Below are 21,428 nucleotides of genomic sequence, written 5' to 3' on the forward strand. Positions count from 1 at the left end.
CTTAGAACCCAGCGATCCATGATCCCAGGTTCGAGGCCTTCACTATTCCTTGCTTACCGGATGCGGAGAGTGGCATTTCAGGTGAGAGACTTCTCTGTCCCGTCAGGTGACTCCGGCGCTATCTTAAGCGAACTCGGCATGTCAGGCCTGAATGTCGACGACTCTTCGTTAGCACCGGCAGAGCCAAGAGGGAGGTGTCGAGGAACACAATATCCTTCTGGATCAGTGAAACCATCCGCAAGGCGTATGAGACTTCCTCAAGTCCAACCACCAGCGAGGGTTAAAGCTCACAAGATCAGGGGCATTGCCCCCACACTCGCTTTCAAGAGAAATCTTGCAGTGGGCCAAGTGCTGATGGCTGGCATTTAGAAACGCCAGATCACCTTTACGACCTTTTACTTGAGGGAGATTATGCACAAGTCCTTGGACAACTTTGTTCTTGGCCCTGTGGTTGCGGCTCAAGCTATTGTCTGACCTCTCCAGTTCCTCTGGGACAGCGTAGTCTCTTGTCTTGATTTTATGGTATGTTTGGCAGTGTGAAAGCAGTCTGCATGTGATCCGCCTTTCTCTCTGTCTCCTCCCTTGGAGTTCCATACATCAAGACAAGTCTCCCCAGGTAAGATTGCTAGAGTTTGTTTACAGGTATTCTCCCCCCCCTGTCTTGTGCTAGGCAGGGAAGACGGTGGATGTATAAACCCTTTGCCTTTTGGTTTTGGAGGTTCATCTAGTCACTGTGACCCTAGGGTCGAGTGTCTCTTTCATTCACGTGCTCAGGTCGCGCGATGCTCTTACACATCGCGCGGCGGCTCCCAGTCTCTCAGACCCCACCATTATCTTGTCGGGTCAAGAGACAGGGGTAGGTGGATTTAGTCCTCTGCTCTCATTCGAGACCAGGTCTATATCCGGGAAGTTAGCTGTCCACAAGCAGCAAAGGCAGACCTCCCACCAACCAGTGAGTCTTCCTATATTAAATGATTACGAGGTTTGTATATCGCGTTGGAACAAATGATTATTTGTCCTAAATATATTTTTTATAGCTATACAAACCTGTAATCATTTAATATAAATGCCTGCCTCTACCACCCTTCTCATGTTCCACATTGAGCCTAAAGCATTTGAATGAGGAAAGCAGGCTGGCAGTAGGGGGAAGGGGGGGAGGGGGAGCTTAGCTCCCTCCATGCCACTAGCCAACCAATAAGCACAACTGCCTGGTTTTCTTTCTCTTTGGCTGTTTCAGCTGAGCTGAAGTGAATTCCTATATTAAATGATTCCGGGTTTGTGTAGCTAATAAAAATACAATTTAGGACAAATTGTCATATTTGATTAAGTCTGTTCATGAGCATAGCAAATGCAAAGATAATGTTAGTGGAGCCTTGTCAAATGAATTTTCAGTGAACAGTGGAGTACTTCAATGAAATGTGTTGTGGCCTATGTTGTTTATCCTCCTCATGGATTTTGTAATGTATACAACAGTTGGGGATGGTGGAGAAGTATTGGACTGGATCGGTAACAGGAAATTAGCGGATCTAGAGTATGCTGATGATGCTGTCCTTATTAGCCAAATGCCACAGGACTTGCAACACTTGCTTACCAGAATGCATGAAATATCCTGAGGTTGGGCTCAAGATAAATAGAAGAAAGACTGTGATGAAGAGAATGGAATATGCAATGGAAGATGAAATATCATTGGAAGGAGAAAGAATTAAGGTGAAATCACTTAAATACTGTATTTAGGAACTATGATATCCAATACATGGTCTTAAGTATTGGAGTTTGATGAAAGATTGAAAAAAGCAAATCAGACAATGGCTAGGTTGAATAAAATTTTGAAATCAAATCGCCTGAAATTACATATAAAAATCAGCCTATATATCAGTTTAGAGTGAGATCGATGTTACTGTATAGACATGAGTTATGGTATGACAATGGAACAATATCCAAAAGATTTTGTAGCCCTCAGAAGAATATTGGGAGTTATGTGGCATGACAGGATTAGAAATGAAACTATAAGAGATTATTCAAGTGCCATATATGGATGAGATCATGATGAGGGGTAGATGGAGCTGATTTGGACATGCTCTTCACACTTCCTCAGAGAGGTTAGTTCCCCAAACTTTCAACTGGGCTCCACAAGGTACTAGAAAAGTTTGAAGACCCAGGCCTACTTGGCTGAGGACATAGAAATGTGACATGGGGGATAATGAATGGAGAGGTATTTAATTAAAAGCTCAAGATAGAGACGACTGGAGAAATCTAACTGTGGCCCCTTGCATCAATAGGTGTAGGTGGTGATGATGATGATGATCAATAATAAAAAAAAAATTCTTCACTTGGGAACCCTTTAGTCCTGGTGGTGCAGGACATGCTGGAATTTACTGTATATTATGTTCTTGTATCCTATAGATTACTGATATGGTGGTTCCCATATTTATAACTAAGTTAGTAATAACACATTTTTATTCATTGACTAATTATTGACAAGTTATTCTTTTGGTATGACAGGGTGCAGAAATGGTTTCTTTAATGCCTGAGAGCATTCAATTCTTCAGGGAAAATGGTAATAGATATATTTTGGCATCTTTTATACTAAATGGTGTTTATCATTAATCATGTTGAAATTTTAACATCTTAACAGTTATGTAATTTACCTGTGAATATCATGCACTAACATAAAGTGATTTATTTTTTTAGTTAGTATTTTCTTAGTGTTTTATTTTTTCTGGCTTTTCTTTTCTTTTTTTGCTCCCAAGGCACATTGAGGATTTATGAATATATGTAAATCTATATCGCAAACTCCTCTTTATTTTGCTTATAAATAGTAATTTTTGAGCTTGAAGTTAATAAAGTAAATTGCATTAATCTGGCATATTGTGTGTGCACCAAATTTTCATCCATAAACAAATTATTTTCCAGTGTATCTCCTGTATCATGCAAATTACTTTTTTGAGACCAAATAATTAACTAACATCTTTTTCTCCACCTTTATCCCAACTTCTTGTTCAAAAAGATAAAACAGAAAAAGAGAATGAATGATAAAAGTATCGTTACTGAAAAAAAAAACCAGCTGTTTTGTTTTGGATAATAATAGCTGTTTAACTTACATTACAACTTACCTACTGTAGTAAACACTTATCGTAGTTGTTTAAAATGACATTAAGCAGAATATGATTGATATATCATTAAAATATGATCTAAATAATTGCAAGATAGTCAATAATTTAATAAACATTGTAATTAAGCATTGTATAGGTAAAGAATATAAAATTATTGTGCATTGGCAACAGGATGACACATCTCTAAACTTTGATATGTCATTAAAATCAACAGTAAATAACATGTGAAAAGTATTTTTACAATTAACTAAACTTCATATGGCAAAGTACAGTATTATTATTATTAATTGCTAAGCTACAACCCTAGTTGGAAAAGCAGAATGCTATAAGCCCAGGGGCTCCAACAGGGGAAATAGCCCAGTGAGGAAAGGAAACAAGGAAAAAATAAATATTTTAAGAATAATAGAATAAATATCTCCTATCTAAACTATAGAAACTTTAACAAAACATGAGGAAGAAAAATTAGATAGAATAGTGTGCCCGAGTGTACCCTCAAGCAAGAGAACTCTAACCCAAGATAGTGGCAGACCATAGTACAGAGGCTATGGCACTACCCAAGACTAGAGAACAATGGTTTGATTTTGGAGTGTCCTTTTCCTAGAAGAGCTGCCTACCATAGCTAAAGAGTCTCTTCTACCCTTAATAATAGTCGTCTTCAATTGTACAAAAAATTGGATTATTTTTAAGATTTTCATTGATCAATCTATTCTGAAGAAGTGTTTTAATTCTTTCACTCTACCTTGTTTCGAGTATTGTTCTCCTGTCTGGTCTTCAGCTGCTGATTATCATCTTAATTTGTTGGACAGAAACATAGTCTATTAAATTTCTTATTCCTGATCTAGATATTAATCTTTGGTACCGTCGATCAATTAGTTCATTATGCATGTTGCACAAGATTTTTCATAATTCTGACCACCCTTTACATTCAGATCTTCCGGGACAGTTCCATCCTGTTCGTAATACTAGGCATGCAGTCAATTCTAAAAGTCAGGCCTTCTCCATCATGAGCCTCAATACTACACAGTATTCTAGAAGTTTTATTCCAGCTGTGACCAAGTTGAGGAATGATCTTCCTAATCGGGTAGTTGAATCAGTAGAGCTTCAAAATTTTAAACTTGCAGCAAAGGGTTTTATGTTGAACAGGTTGACAAAAGTCTTTTGTAGTTTATATATGACATATCTGTTTTGATGTTACTGTTTTTATAGTTTCTTTCCTCATTGGGTTATTTTTCCCTGTTGGAGCCCTTGGGGGGCTTACAGCATCTTGCTTTTCCAACTAGGGTTGTAGCTTAGCTAGTAATGATAATAATAATAATTTGGAAAGTGTAGACTTTAGTATTAAAGAGCTTACAAACTTGAACAGTGGATAAAGATGTTTATTTATTGTGTTAAAATTTCAAAATACGATAAGAATATTTCAATCATTATTAATGGATATGTTCAAGTTAAACATCAGTGTTATTAGAATCTTATTTATTTTAAATACAGCTGTACTATTTGTTCACAGCAAATGAACATTTTTTATGGTCATTGTGGCCAGACCGAGCAGGACATACGCTAATGAGTGTTCAGATTTTTTTCCATTTGCTTTTATGTAAGGATGTCTACTGTTTTTGGTTAAAAGTGTTTTAAGAATGTAAACAGGTTTTTAAGAATGGAGTAATACTTTAACAACTTAAAATTTGCTAAAAAAATAGCTCTATTTAGTAAATCATTGAATGAATTACAAAAGATGGGAGAAGGTTTGAATAGGGAAAGCAGAAATATAGGACTGAAAATGAATACTGTATGAATAAAACTAAGATAATGTTGAATGAAAATGGAGAGAGACAACAAATAAGGGTTATGGATGAACCTCTAGAGATTGTTAATACAGTAAATCTATGTAAATTTACTTAGGACAGATAGTAAGTCTTTCCCCTGGACATGAGACTGAAAGTAAAGGAGGTTTATGCAAGGGATGGATAGCTTTTGATAAACACAATGAGATTATAAAAATGAAAATGCCAATCTATCTAAAATGAAAAGTATTACAGTAATCTGATGGCACTACCAGTATTAACTAGTGCTTCCAAAACTTGGAGCCTCACTAAAGCCTTAGAACAGACGCTAGTTACAACTCAAAGAGGTAGGAAAAGAATAATGACGGAAATAGCAGTAAGAGACAAAAAGAGCAACATGGATATGAGAGCAAACTAAAGTAGAAGATATTCTGACAACATGTAAGAAAAAGAAATGAAAATGGGTTGGACATATAATGAGAATGGCATGTAATAGTTAGGCATTACGAATAACAGAATGGGTCCCTGGAGATTGCAAAAAATGCAGGGTAAGGAAGAGAAGATGATGGATTAACAAACTAGAGAAATTTCAGGTATAGACTGGCATAGAAAGACCATAAGTATACATAATTGGAAGAACATGTCTGAGGCATTTTCCTGCAGTGAACTAGTTACAGCTGATGAGATATAGAGATATTATATGTGTAATACTACATATTTGATATAATTTGTATTTTTCCTAGCTATACAAAATTAAGTCATTTAATGGGGTTACTTCTGGTTTCATTTTCTACGGCCAGACAATCAAAAAGAAATGGGTAGATTACGTCAGGTTGTGTTGCTAGGCAACTGTTGCCCATGACGCGTCCTCCTTATATCAAGCGTTTACTCACAAAACTTCTGATCAAAGACTTGCGGGGGTGGCTGAGGCGTGACTTTTGGTAAATGACTCGGGGTTTGTATAGCTAGGAAATATACAAATATAAAATTTGTAGTTTATTCCTATGCGGATACAAAATTCTGAGTCATTTAATAGGGAGTCTTCCTTAGGTGGGAGGAAGTCTCTGTCTGAGGTAGGTGGTCTGTCCCTTTTCTCCTGATACAATTACTATAGTAATAACAAGAGATTGAAGTGAATTATTTGTGAACAGTGCAGCCATTTCATATGAGGCAGGGCCTTCTGTTCCATTCCAGAGAGCTTTGGCAAGGTGAAGTGATATGAACATCGAGTAGCTAGCAATATTAAGACAGGTTATACTGTATTCAATATATCAGCCAAACAAACACAAGGCATTCTTACCTGCATCAGGGAGATTTTTAAGTGAGACCTGCAAGTTTGATCAAAATCGCCATTCCCTTTATATCCATAAACACCCTTATAATGCAGAGAATAGCTGATTTAATGGTTTAAAGGCTACTCATGAATGGCAGAGGCAAGGGACAGTGACATTGCCATATCAAGCAGGACAATGCCCCTAGAAACTGACCATAATATACATATAATCACCACCCAGGCCTCCTCTCCACCCAAGCTAGGACTACCAGGCAATGGTTGGTGATGACAAGGCAGATAGACCTACAGGCTCCCCCAAACCCCCCATCATTACCTCACAAGGATGGTGAGGTTTCAGCAACCAAAGGGACTGCTTGAAACTCTTCATCAAGGCTGAGAGTTCCCAAGAATCTGAGAGGTCCAGTCCTTTCAGCTTGAATATTTGGCTCAAGGCCAGTCAGTAGCCTTTCACCACAGGGACTGAAAGGGCCTTCATATTCCTTAGGAACACTAAGAAGTCTGCTATCAGGGGAATAGTGCCTTGAGTGGAGCAATATTACCCTTACTACACCAATCGCAGAAGATTTTCCACAGCTGCAGAAGACTTTCGGAGGTATCTGGAAAGCTGTTTTGCAGGTTTGTCCATTCTGGAAGTTCTCTTGGTATTACCTTGAGACAATCCAGCAGGTCTGAGTACCACTCCATTGCTGGGGTCACTAGCATTAATCTGACTCCCTTGGATGTTCTGATTCTGTTCAGTGTCTTCCATCACTGCAGCTTGGTCTGAAACTGAATAGCAATACACTGGGAGTTTGTGATTCAGGTGGGTGGCCAAAATATCCAGAAATGAAGAACCCCACAAAGTCACAAGTGTCTTTGCCACTTGAGGAAGCAAAGACCATTATGAACCAACTGTCGTTCCTCGACGGCTCAGTTAGTTCGCAATAACGTTTCTCTTCCTGGGGATAAACCTCGTCGAGAGAGAGATTGCTTGGGATTGTGTCCACTTGAGAATCTCTACTGCTAGGTTGCATAGCAGGAGAGAGGCTACACCTCCTTGTTTGGAGATGTAGGTCAGTAACGTGGAGTTGTTGCTCATCAATACCACAGTGTGACATTTGAGTCTTTGGGAAGTGGAGTAATGCTAGGTGCACCACTCTCATTTCAAGGAAATTTATGTGAAAGTTCTTGTCCTCTTCTCACCATAGGCTCGAGATCCGTTACTTTCCCAGATGAGCTATGAGAGAAAAACCGGAAGGAGTGTTCCCACTAACATGTTCTCCTCATTAAGCCACTATAGGAGGTCCGATATCACCTCTTAAGGTACTCGCAGCAGGGTTGCAGGATGGTTTCAGGCTTGCGACCAGAGTCTTTAGAGCTCACTGCACTGAGCGCAGATGCAATCTCCCTAGGGGAACTAGTTTCTTTACCGAGGAGAGGTGACCTAACAACTTCTGCCATGTCAGGGCAGGTAGGATGTCCTCATTCTGGGAAGTTGCAGCCAAAGTCCTGATCCTCGCTACTCTGTCTGCAGCAGGGAAAACTTTGGCTTGCATTGAATCTATGTCCATGCCCAGATACCTGATGGACTTGTTGGAGACTAGCCTGGACTTCTGCAGGTTCAGGTGGATCCCTAACTCCTTTCACAGATCCAGAAGTAGGCTGTGTGTTTCAGCAGGAGAGCTCAGGATTTTGCTGAGAGAAGCTAGTCGTCTAGCTTGATGCCCATGGCATGTGTCCAGACTGAGACAAGGACAAAGACTTTGGTGAAGACCTGGGGAGCTGTAGATACACCAAAGCACAGCACCCTGAACTGGAACAGCTTGTCTCGAAAGGGAAACCTCGGTGCTTGGTTTGAGGCGTAAATTTTATATTCATTCATTCGAAATGGAAACCTTAGGTACTTCCTTGAGGCAGGAGGTATTGGGACCTGAAAAATAAACATCTTTCAGGTCTATGGTCAGAAGGTAGTCGTTCTTCCTCATGGCCTGGATAACGGAGGATGGTGTCTCCATCTTGAACCTTGTCTACAAAATGGAGAGGTTCAAGAGGGAAAGGTCTATGATGGGTCTCCAACATCCCGTCAATTTCTCCACCAAGAATAGATTGCTAAGGAAGCCTGGAGAATTGTCGAAGACTTCCTCCTCTGCTTCTTTGCTTAGCAGCATGAAGACTTCCTCTGCTAGGAGTAGTTCTTATGGAGATCCTTTCATATAATCTGATTCCTGGTCAGAGGAGGTGGACAGTCTATTAGGGGGATCCTAAACCCTAAATAGAGGACTTTTACTGTCCAAGGGTTGGCCCCTACATCCCTCACTATTGGTAAGCTGGGGGACAACCCCTCCCTAGCATGAACTTCTGCTACCAGATCCTCTTCGACTAGAGGGATGCCCTCTCTGCCTCCTAGGCTGTTGTGCATTCGTGAGAGGGAGGAGACATCTCTGTTGGGGAGGTGACCTAAAAGGAGAGTTCTTCATCCATTTCTGATGAATAGGCAACCTCGGTGCTGCTGTTCTGTTTGCTATGGGGCTTTGTTCCAGTTTCACCAACTTTAATCCCATCTGAGGACGGAAAAAGGGAAGGAGACTTAATTAGATCAGAATTCCTAAGAACTGTAGCATCCCTAAGGGACAGCAGTTTAGAGCATGTTGCTATGGTTTATCCACGAGCAAGTCTGAATGGTTGACATGGCGGCTACCCCCCTGTTTGCCAATTCTGGTTCTAAAATCGTGGCTGGTAAGTTCAGTAGTATTCCCGGCGGAACTGAAGGTACTAAATTGGCCACATCCGGGTCAATGGGAAGAGGGGGCTGTAGAAGGCGGCAGAGTTAACATAAAAACGTCTATGGCACGGCAGAAGTAATGGCGGAAGTTTTCATGATCTCGCTTTTAACAAATTTTCATCAGTGCAGATTTGCGTGTTCAAAAACTCTAAGTGTGTCCTTAGTCTGGTTGGAAAGGGCCACATCAAACCGAAGTCTGGGGCTCTGAGACTGCGGTAAGGTAGGTCACCATCTATTAGCGGTCTGTGCTAAGGGAGACTCATCCAAACCTCTTAATTGGTAGATTAGGCTCATGATCTTAATGAAGTGAAAGGCTTCCTAGTTCAATCCCGGGGGCCTCAAGGGGGTGCACATTAACAGAGCTTGTACTCGTGCTCGCCAGGAGGTTGTCTGGGGAGTCATCAAGTGATAATATTCCAGTGAGAATGTTCTGTCTTAAGAAAGCTCTTTACTTTTCCTTGAATGTCCTCCATTCCTTTCCCTTTAGTAATAACGGGAAGAGGAAGCGTAGAAAGAATGGGAAGAATCTAGTTCACTCCCATCATAAGAGCGTTCATCTCTATATCCTGATTGAGCAGAGGAGTTGAAGTCTCTCATAACTCATATTACGAGGGAAAAGAGACTTCTCAGTATTCTGCCATCTTGGACACCTACGGCGAAGACCACGTCTACGTCATCTGTTGATCTGTTCTTCTACATATGATGGGGGAGTGATCCTCGGGAAGGGGGAAACTCACCATGCCCCTTATCTGCTTTCTGTACCAATAAAGAATTATCTGAAAAAGAAGTGTCCCAAAGAACACTTATCCTGATAAACATGATCGTCAGATCGAGTGTAAGAACAGGGTTTATTTAGACGATTAGTGGGTTTACCTCTTGCGTAAGACAGAGGGTTCTTATTTGCATAGGAGAAAGTTTCATCTCTCTGGTTCCCGGCCATAAGTTTATAAAACTCTGGAGGAACTCTGAACCTATGAGGAAATGCACTAGCAGAGCTTATAACATTAGGTGGGTGCATATAGATACATTCTTCTTCGTATCATTATGATGCGGAGGAATACTCTTTTGTTTCAAGATGGGAGCGCATTCAGTAACATCATGACACTTAGGGTTGACAACTTGCTTGGACCTGTCGGCCTGCCTAGATTGTTGGAGGAATAATTTCATGCGTAAATAAGGCAGCGCGTACAGTGAAGTCATCATATTTGGATATGTCGGCATGTTCAGATTTATAGATCTGAACGTTCAGACTGACTGTATATTCTTAGAAGAATTTCTTGGAGTGGCAGTAGTAGTTATATTCGACTTTCCAGATAGTTCAGCTTAGAAAGAGAAGCCTGCTTGGAGCATGAAAGTATTGCCAACTCTGGTGTGGGGTACACAGCCGAAGCATTCCAACCACCCTCATAGTAGAGAGATGACAAATCTCTGGACTCTTTAGAGGAGTTTTCTGCCGAGGACCCCTAGGTGTACGAGACAAGCTTTTCTCATTAATACGAGTTAGAGACTGGTAATCAGGATCTTCCAAAAAGGCTGTCTTGGTACGAGGGGAAATGGCAGGCTCAACTCTAAGATCTTTTTTGGGAACGAGGAGACGCTTTCAATGTTCTAATAGGAGACACTTCTATAGGGGTGAATATTTTATCTGCATTGTCTGACAAATATAAATCATCACTCGGTGCGCTCATGGGAGGTGAGCGGATCTAGACATAAAAGTATAATCTGGTAAAGAAGCATCAAGCGAATCTGGCTCCAGGAGTGCCGCTGCTGTAGCCAGGGGATCCGCAATAAGAACAGGATCTATTTCATATTGCACATTATTAACACTAGGTGATAACATGTTAATGGAATTATGACCATCGTCCTCCGTAACAGAAACCTTGGTGTACTCCTGACATAAAGAACTAAGTGGGGAGATAACGTTCATTGCCAAATATACCTTATGCTTCCTCTCGCTGTTAACAGAAAGGGAAGGAGGAGAACAATCTCTCTTTGCTCTTTTCTTATGGCGAGAATGATACCTATCCCACTGGGAGGATGACCACCCCCTACAATATGGTACTCACTTGGAGATTCCACTGAACGACTTTTTCCTCGACATGACGGACATATGATGTGAGGATCCACTTCTACCCTGGCTCATGAAGGTACTAATAGTGCGACCATTACAGCCCGGGCAGGGACTCGTCACATTCGACATCCAGTAGTCGAAGGCATAAACTCTTAACTCACAAATATTGAATAAGCAAGTGACAAAGAATGTCAAGGACACAAGCACAAGCATTAAAAGGGCGAAAAGTTGGTGATGCGAAGGCTGGCATGTTCAAATACCTACACGTCCAGAAGCATTGTGAGTGAACGCTCGATACAAGCGGGACACGTCATGGGCAGCATTTGCCTAGCAGCGCGACATGACGTAATCTTCCAATTTCTTTATTTTCTGGCCATAGAAAACAAAACCAGAACTAACCCCATTAATAGACTCTGAAGTTTGTATCTGTGTAGGAATTAATATATATGTTGTGATGAAAATTGGTTCATATACACATATACTTTTATATATTTTTTCACTTATGTTTGTAGTACACAGATATTGTTACATACTGATTATTAATTCCTCACAACATAGTTCATTAGATCCCAGCACCATTTTGTCACCTTATGAGAGCTTCATTACCATGTATATTGAGAGGTACAAAAGCCTTCTGACATACAAAGCTATCAAGAAGGGCATGATTTTAGTCTAAGAGAATTTTAGTTTTTATAAAATTCAAGTTCTGATATTTGAATTTGTACCTTGTTTATTCAGCATTGGGTGTCTTCCAAAGATAACTTAAAACGAAATGGTAATATATTTGCCACTTCTGACTGTTTAATTTTCATCCTTTTCTCACAGCCCTTATATTAATCTGCATTGTATGGCTTTTAACTGGTCATGTAGATCTTAATTTGTACACTATTCTCTTTAAAAAGTAGCCATGTTCAATTCCATTGAACATGGCATAGTAAGGTTTAGTTCACAACAAACACTAAATAATCCCTTTATTTTTATGGAGGTTCTGCCCAACCTATTCATGTGCTTTGTTCGAGTAAGTGTGTTTGTATTTCATTGACTTGACTATTGTCATTATTTTGTAATGCAACTCCAAAACTCCCTCAGATTGAATGCTGACAAATTGATTTAGAATGGAATTTCTAGCTGAAAGGGGTGCTCAGACATTTTTTTTTTTTTTTGTGGTATAGCTACCTCTTGACAAGATTATCAATATCATATGGTATATTCTTAGTTGGTCATCACTCTTTCAAAAGTTAGTTATCCCAGTTAGATAACTGTTCATATCTACCAAGATTCATCATCCTCATCAAGGTTTTTAAATGCAAACCATTCCCTTTATATAGCTATACATGAAATAAGCTATCTCTGTTCCATTATATAACCAATCTGTGAAAATTATCTTGTACTGTACTTAAATTAATATACTGTTTAAAAATATGATTATTTCTAGTCATTGAAATTGCTGTAAACTGGTTATTATTTTGACTAAACTGTTCAATTACTGTGTGCAGTCGGAAGGTATTATAGTTCAAATTATGTTGAAACAACAAATCTAAAATCTTAAGAGTGTCTAGCATTTTGGAATGTTGTTGGTATACAGTGCTATGTATTTTGAAATAACTGTAATTCAGTAGTTCTTATATGTATCATATAAAAACATCCTTACTGAAATTCTATTTATATAAGCATGACTTTTGAAAAGTAGCTTTGACCTTAGTTTTTCAAACTTAATGTAGTTTTGATTTTGATATCACTTGTAGTGTATTGCAATTGGCTTTAATCACAGTTACTAACAGTTTGTAGTTTTAATTATTAATGTCACTTCCTTTGCACTTACAGGTTGCTTGATTACACTTCTCAACACACCATATATGACTTCCCCATCTTCCTTGGATATAATTTAACTTAGCATAACTATAAACATTTTATAATTTTTAGTCAGTAAGCTACAGTATATGCAGACTTGTACACTAATGCAGTTGTTAAAATTTATGCAATGCTAATTTTGTTAAGTTAATAAACCAAAACTGAAAAGTACCATTATTTTATTGATTTATTCAAATAATATTTACAGCATGTTTATACAATTGGGTATTAATTTCAGCCTGTGATGTGTCCTAATGAGTGTTTAGCAACAGTTCTACAAAAGGAACTTGAACAGCACCTCAGTTCACAATGCATCTTGCGAGTTACCAGATGTGAACTTTGTGATCAGCCATTCACTTTCAATCAAGAGCAGGTAACTTTGTAATTTTGCATTTGATGTATATGTCCATTAACTATAATTGCAACAAACTGATATATGATGGTTGCAGTTTAGTGTTAAGCTCATCTATGATTCATATTGTCTCTTAAGTACTTTCTACTCTATCAGAAAAGGCTTATTCCATACAACACATCAGTGAGTAATATACTATCTTGCATTTTTCTTAGTACATTATATTGAAGTGCATCCTGTCAGAGAGGTTCCCTCAGGGAAGACAACCTTCCCTTTACATAAACATGATTAGGTAATTTTTTATAGTGCGTCTTAATGATTTTGAAAATTTTTAAGCTAAATGCATAAGATTGTGAGCATGACCCTTTTGTCATATATACTGTACTTGAAATTTTTTTTTTTTTTCTAGCTTCATCTTCTGAGTTGTTCACGGGTGACTGTAACATGCGAAATGTGTGGAGCTATGATGTCTCGAGGGGAAGTGCCTTCCCACACTACAGAATATTGTCCAAAAGTTGTGGTTGCCTGCACATTTGCCGAACATGGATGTCACCATAAAATGACAAGATCTGACCTTGACCAACATATGGAGCAAGCAACCCAGTACCATCTCCTGGTAAGTCATAGTATATTATTGAAACCGAGAATATTTTCAAATTTATAATTTCTTGTTTTGCATCATTCGCTTTGCTTACATTAATTTTAAACCTATCCTCTTCATTCAACTCTGTCAGTTTTTCAATTACAAAACCTCTCTCTCAGGTTCTGTTGTTGTTGTAGTATCCTAGTTGATACATTTAAAACTCACACTCTATGGGTTCTGCTAATAACTTAATAGATTTCATTAGTGAACTCAACCTGACAATGTTTGTTAGCTAGGAAGAGAGGTTTTTGGGTGCTCACAGATCACAGATCAACGCCAAATTGCAGTTATTGCTTTGTCCTCCCTAATCCTAGAAATATGGAGCAGTTGCTATGTTTATGTTTGGTGTCTAGGACATTTTGAAATATTGCACACACACACACACACACACACAGAGAGAGAGAGAGAGAGAGAGAGAGAGAGAGAGAGAGAGAGAGAGAGAGAGAGAGAGAGAGAGATATATATATATATATCTATCTCTCAGTGCTCAAGTCTTACTCCCCTCAGGCTGGGGACCAGGGAATGGGTGTAGGTGATCTATAGTCCTCCCAAATAGAAGTTATCTGACTGATACTTGCTTTCAGATCCAATCTCTATATCTTACGGGAGGTTTTCTCTACTACGTCTTTGGGAGAAGTATTGTACCAGTCCAAATCCTTGTGTCTTGGACTACCTACCATTCCCCAAGTATTCACATTAGTCGTCTTGAGCACTCTAGAATGGTTTTTGTCTACTGAAGGATTTTTGTGGTTATTATTATACTTGCTAAGCTACAACCCTAGTTGGAAAAGCAGGATGCTATAAGCCCATGGGCCCCAACAGGGAAAATAGCAAGAGAACTCTAATCCAAGACAGTGGAAGACCATGGTACAGAGGCTATGGCACTACCCAAGACTTGAGAACAATGGTTTGATTTTGGAGTGTCATCCTCCTTGATTTTGGAGTGTCATCCTCCTAGAAGAGCTGCTTACTATAGCTCAAGTGTCTCGTCTTCCCTTACCAAGAGGAAAGTAGCCACTGAGCAATTACAGTGCAGCAGTTAGTCCCTTGGGCGAAGAAGAATTGTTTGGTAATCTTAGTGTTATCAGGTAGATGAGGACAGAGGAAAATTTGTTAAGAATAGGCCAGACTATTAGGTGTATGTGTAGGCAAAGGGAAAGTGAACCATAACCAGAGAAAAGGATCTAATGTAGTACGGTCTGGCCAGTCAAAGGACCCTATTAACTCTCTAGCGGTAGTATCTCAACGGGTGGCTGGTGCCCTGGCCAACCTACTACTGCAAGGCCAACCTACTACTACACACACTCCTTCTAGAGGACAATTGCTTCAGCATCGAGCCAGATTTCGTTTTGTCACGATCTGCAGATAATGAATTATTGGTTAAAGTTCTTCTGACGAGCAGTTTCATCGGATACCCAAGCAGAGAATGGAGCATTGGGAATACCAATGGCATGCCTGCAGCAAGTCTTCCCTTCGGACAATCATAGCAACAGAGGCAGCGCAATTGTTCCTACACAACCTTTTGGATCAACAGGGATGACATCTTCCAAGATCCCTTTTGTCGACAGAAAGGCTAGTTCTTCACAGGTGGCTACCTACCGCGATCGCTCAAATAGATCCTGAAGTGTTACTAGTCAGCAACCAACGTTCTCCTTACTTTCTAGTATGGTTGGAACAGGAATATGTCTGGGAGGATCTACCCTGGTAGCTACATGACAACTGTGTTGAAGGCACTTCTCACCTCTGGGAAATCTGCTGTCCATAGACGTAACTGAGGAGGGATGGGGTGCCCACCAGAGTATCCAATCTATCTAGGGGATATGATCCATGGAAGGAATAACCCTGCTTTTCAACCTACTGGCAATGCGTGATGTGTTGCTACTTTGCAAGCTTTCTAAGTGGGTTTTGTAGTGCACTTGGTAGCACTGAGGAATGACAATGCTATTTAACAAGCAGCTGTACCGTTATGGAAGTCGATAATGCGGTAGAGCTGTTTGCAAGGATCATCCAGGCAGGAAAACTGTTAGATTAGACATACTCTGTTGTCAAGTACATTGTGTAGGGGTTAAATGCAATCTCTACATCATTACGTGGCACAAAGGCTTCTTACTTTTTAGGTTTCACCATCGCTCGACCTGTCAAACAAGAAACTGGGCATTCTGCTCTCCAGTCCCAGACCATGGGTAGCATTTGATGATGCCCTCCAAAATCTCTAGCAATCTTAAGACACAAACCTTTCAGCCTATTTTTTCATTTTGCAGATTACTCTACAATCTGTTGATGACATCAAGGCTCAGTGTAACCCTGGTTGCTCCCAAGTGACATCATACTGAATGGTATCCATATCAGCTGTTTGTCTATCTTCATTTGTCAGGAAATCTTATTAATTTCTTTGGTAAATTCGACATCTCAGCTCTCAATCCAAGTTTTCAACTCTGACACAGCCCTGGACTCTTTGCAAGAATCTACAAGATTCCCTTGGGGAGCGGGACAACCTTGACCTCCTAGAGAGCTCAAGCCATATGGAATAAGCATCACAAGTTCTCAAGTCTCTCAAGGTGACTACCTCAAGCTGGTGAGATGGGCGACCGATAAGGTTTTGTCTCTTGAAATTGTCGTTTACTAGTCTCTTAGCAAGGCGAGTAGGAAACAGTTTAACTTTTCCTGTATCACGAATCATTCTAAAGGAAAAGACTTCTATCACGTTGGTTTAGGATTTAAAGGCTGGGATCTACAACTCAGCTGTTCGTCACCTCATTCCTACAAGAAGCAACTAGGGCGCAGGATAACTTGCTGTCCTGTCTTGGGAGGACGATATGACTCTACCTACAATAATGGAAGGAATAAGAATAGATATCTTGGAACTTTCTGCCTTTGTGGGAAAGTCTTATGTGTTCTTCCTGCAAATGAGGAGATGAATGAACCATCCTGGATTCGAGTGCTTTAAGTTGGACATTTTGGATCTTCCTAGTTCTCAGGAAGAACCTGGCAAGGTTGCATTTCTTGTAGACAAGTTAGGAAATAGACTATCTTCACTGCTCATTAGCTACGGGAGTATACCCACGTCCTTGGATACCTGTATCCTTAGCCCAGTGGTAGTTGTTCCATAGATCATGTGGTAAACATAGCTCCTTTACGGGAAATTAACACTTTGTCTAATGTAGCGGTAGCAATGTAAGTCTTGAATGAGAGGAAAGATTGACTGGCCACTTTACCTCTTCTCCTTCCTTTGGGGGTGTAGCAGTCACTCTGTTATTTACTTGACTGGACGCTACTAGATCCAGGTAAGCTGGATGATTGAGGAACTTCTCTTAAAGTTAAGTTTTTCAATATTAAACTTACCCGATAATCATGTAGCTGTCAACTCCGTTGCCCGACAGAATTCTATGGAGGGATACGCCAGCTATCACAATACTAGAAGGGGGTGTACTTACCAGCGCCACCTGTGGCCAGGTACTATAGTACTTCTTGTTGACACCTCCTCAATTTTTCCTCTGTCGTGCTTCCGGCAAGACGTTCTGGGATACGCTTATGATCTTCGAGTATTTTCACGGCTTTTGGTGAAGTATTCTCTCAGATTTCGGCTGTCGCTTTACTGGAAAACTTCTATATTAGCTTAGATAGCTATTATTTAGTCCTGATTTAACGGTTAACGATCTTTTGCTTGATTTTGAAACCCCACTTGGCTAACTCTTTTGATTCGGGATGTCTGGCATTTCACAGGCCCCCACCCATAGACGATGTAGGTCTTGTAATAGGCGTATTCCGAAGGCCTCGGTAGATCCTCACACCGCTTGTTCTGACTGTAGGGAAAGGCCCTGTCAGTTAGAAGATCGATGTGAGGAATGCGCCGGACTTTCGGAACTTGATTTTGTCCGTCTTCTTGAGTACTCAACCAAGTTGGAGAGAGAGAGAGTTGGGAGGAGTTCTTCTCACTCTTCACTTTTTTCCTCACCTCATGATCCCCTACCTTTTCCTACCCCTGTAGTGGCTACCCCCGAACCTACTATTTGCCCTCAGCCTGATATGTCTGTTGTTTTGCGTGCCATTCAGGCCTTAGGCGATAAAGTAGAGTCAGTGGTAAGTGATCATAAGTCTCTTATGGCCGAAGTCAAGGAACTTAAGGTCAAGAGTGCAGTGGGTGGAATTAGTGCCAGTGCTGTGACGAGTGCTAGTGTCAGTGCAGTGCCAAGTGCTAGTGTCAGTGTCAGTGTGGTGCGTGAGGATACTTCTGTGCGTGCCAGTCGTCCTCCCAGTCCGGGACCTCTTGCAAGCTCCCAAGCCCAGGGGAGAAGCAATGTCGAAGGGCAAAAGGGTTCGGCAGGCCTTGATCGGCGCACAGAAGTATCCTCGGTGGTTGCGGGCGTGTCTTCCAGAGACCGTCACTCCCACCTGCAGACGATTGAGCCCGTCTTTTACTCGTCTGCTGAGCATTTGTCAGGGAAGAAACGCTGGACTCAGGTCTCGAGACCACTCAAACACAGAGTCCAGACCTCAAGAACTCAACCGGGCTGCAGTCATTGGATCAGCTCTGACTCGCCGCAGTCATCAGTTGAATGCACTCCGCCTAAGAGGAGTAAGGTTCTGCCACAACAGATCTCTGCTGTTAAGGCTTTACCTCAGCAGACCTTAGTGTCTGCCGACCCCAAGTTGACTCTACTGCAGTCCATGCAGTCACAACTTGCGGTCCTGATGCGAGAGTGTCAGGCTGAGCAGGTTACACCTCCTCCTGCGATCGCTCCGCCTGACCGCAGTACTGCCTGCCAGGCGTACGATGTTGAGGCTCCTCAGAATATCTTAGCACGTTCTGAGTTTACTGTTTCCAGTGGTGTGCAGCTTCCTCCGCCTTCCTTAAGGCAACCTCAGCAATGGGAACAGGAAGATCATTCCTTACTTCCTCCGCTTCCACTTGCAGTTCCACCAGTGAGGCAACACTCTCTTGAGGTACAACAACCTCTCCTCAAGGCAACCACAACACCTTAGCCTTGCGCCTCAGGAGCCTCAACTCGCGAGACAATTACTGTGTTCTGCGCAGCCACTACCTCATCGCTCTCAGCCCACACCTCAGGAACCTCAACTCGTTCCTCAGGAACTTGCTACTGCGCATCCGCCTTCCGCTCAGCAAGCGCAACCCTTGAGTTCAGTCACTCATGCTAGGAGTCAGCCTCCTCCACCCATGCGCCTACCTTCTGCTACTTCTTTTGATCAGCCCTTGCAGTCTGAGTCTCAGGTGTTCCCTCAACAGAGTCTTGAAGAGGAAACCACTAATATTGTTGTTCCAGCTCGTGCTGACTCTGCTGTTCAGCATACCTTTCCGATCTCTTCGCTACACTCTGGTGATGAGGCGTCTGATGATGAGGCGGCACACCTGGATCCCTCATCAGACGTGGATGAATCCAAGTCTTCTCCACCTTCTATTGACTTTCGTAAGGTCTTGGCTCTGTTTAGGGAGGTATACCCAGACCACTTTGTCTCTGCTATTCCCCGCTCTCCGCCATCTGAGTTTTCGCTGGGCATGCAGCCAGCTAAGTCTACCTATACTAAGCTAGTCCTAGCAAGGTCCTCTAAGAGAGCGTTAAGGATCTTAGGGGAGTGGTTGCAGACTAAGCAACACCTTGGAAACACTTCGTTCATGTTTCCTCCGACTAAGCTCACTTCTAAAGCGGGCGTTTGGTATGCCACAGGAGAGGAACCAGGCTTGGGAGTACCTGCCTCTGCCAAGGCTGACTTCTCAAGTCTGGTAGACTCACCTCGTAGAACAGCAATGAGGCGCTCTAAGGTTTGCTGGACCTTCTCAGACCTTGATCACTTCCTGAAGGGTGTTTTTAGAGCATTTGAGATGTTCAACTTCCTAGACTGGTGCCTGGGGGCCCTCAGCAAGAAGACCTCCCCTGCGGACAAGGATTCTGCCATGCTATTAATGTCCTGCATGGATAAGGCCATTAGAGATGGATCTGGCGAGCTTGCGTCGATGTTTGTGTCGGGGGTTCTTAAGAAAAGGGAACAGCTATGTACCTTCCTTTCCTCCAGCATTACACCTTGTCAAAGGTCTCAACTCCTTTTCGCTCCGCTCTCGAAGTTCCTCTTCCCCGAAGAGCTGGTTAAGGACTTGTCTGCTGCCCTGATACAAAAGGACACACATGATCTTGTAGCCTCATCGGCTCGTAAGACTAAGGTTGCTACCTCAGTCCCCAGGACTTATCGCACCCCAGTGGCTGATACTCCTTCTACGAGGTTCATACCGCCCTTTCGTGGTAGAGCCCCCAGCCGAGGAAGCTCCCGTCCAGACTCTTCCAGGAGCAAGTCTAGGAAAGGTTCCAAGGCTTCTAAAGGAAAAAACTGACTCTCCGCATCTCCAGACAGCAGTAGGAGCCAGACTCAAGAGCTTCTGGCAAGCCTGGGAAAAGAGAGGTGCAGACGCCCAGTCTGTCAGTTGGCTGAGGGAGGGTTACAGGATTCCATTCTGCCACAAACCCCCTCTGACCACATCTCCCATCAACCTCTCTCCCAACTACAAAGAAGAGGATAAGAGGCTAGCGTTGCACCAGGAGGTGTCGCTACTTGTGCAGAAGAAGGCAGTGGTTATAGTCCGGGACCATCAATCCCCGGCCTTCTACAACCGTCTCTTTCTGGTGGCCAAGAAGACAGGAGGTTGGAGACCGGTGCTGGACGTCAGCGCTCTCAATGCGTATGTCACCAAGCAGACGTTCACGATGGAGACGACGAAGTCGGTCCTAGCAGCGGTCAGGCAGGAGGACTGGATGGTCTCGTTGGACTTGAAAGATGCCTACTTTCACGTTCCTATTCATCCAGACTCCCAACCTTTCCTGAGATTCGTTTTTGGAAAGGTTGTCTACCAATTCCAAGCCCTGTGTTTTGGCCTAAGCACAGCTCCTATGGTGTTCACGCATCTGATGAGGAATATAGCAAAATTCCTCCACTTATCGGACATCAGAGCCTCCCTCTACTTAGACGACTGGCTGTTGAGAACCTCCACGAGTCGTCGCTGTCTGGAGAGTCTCAACTGGACTTTGGACTTAATCAGAGAACTGGGTCTGTTAGTCAACATAGAAAAGTCTCAGCTCATTCCCTCCCAATCCATTGTGTACCTGGGAATGGAGATTCGGAGTCAGGATTTTCGGGCTTTTCCATCGCCCCAAGGATAAGCCAAGCCCTAGATTGCATCATGAGCATGCTGAAGAGGAGCAGTTGCTCGGTGAGACAGTGGATGAGTCTCACAGGGACCCTTTCATCACTGGCCCTGTTCGTCGAGCTAGGGAGACTCCACCTCCGCCCTCTTCAATTCCATCTTGCAGCTCATTGGGACAAGGGTTTGACTCTCGAAGCAGTCTCTATCCCAGTCACCAAAGAGATGAAGACCACTCTCTTGTGGTGGAAGACCAATCTCCTTCTCAGGGAGGGCCTATCGTTGGCTATTCAGACCCCCAATTTTCATCTCTTCTCAGATGCATCGGACTCGGGCTGGGGTGCGACCTTGAACGGACGGGAATGCTCGGGAACGTGGAACGAGGAACAGGGAACGCTCCACATCAACTGCAAGG

At 42.2% G+C, this 21,428-nt stretch overlaps 1 protein-coding gene across 3 annotated transcripts in view; it reads left to right on the top strand.

Annotated features, from left to right (window-relative positions):
- LOC137631743 (TNF receptor-associated factor 6-like) overlaps positions 1–21,428 on the top strand; it is a 74,678-nt gene that overhangs the window by 45,680 nt on the left and 7,570 nt on the right. For all 3 annotated transcript variants that reach the window (XM_068363653.1, XM_068363652.1, XM_068363654.1), the window contains 2 exons: positions 13,110–13,244; positions 13,633–13,839. In XM_068363653.1, coding sequence (XP_068219754.1) covers positions 13,110–13,244; positions 13,633–13,839 — 342 coding nt within the window. The remainder of the gene's footprint in view (positions 1–13,109; positions 13,245–13,632; positions 13,840–21,428) is intronic.

This window comes from Palaemon carinicauda, chromosome 40 (genome assembly GCF_036898095.1).
Source record: "Palaemon carinicauda isolate YSFRI2023 chromosome 40, ASM3689809v2, whole genome shotgun sequence".
In the NCBI taxonomy this organism is placed as follows: domain Eukaryota; kingdom Metazoa; phylum Arthropoda; class Malacostraca; order Decapoda; family Palaemonidae; genus Palaemon; species Palaemon carinicauda.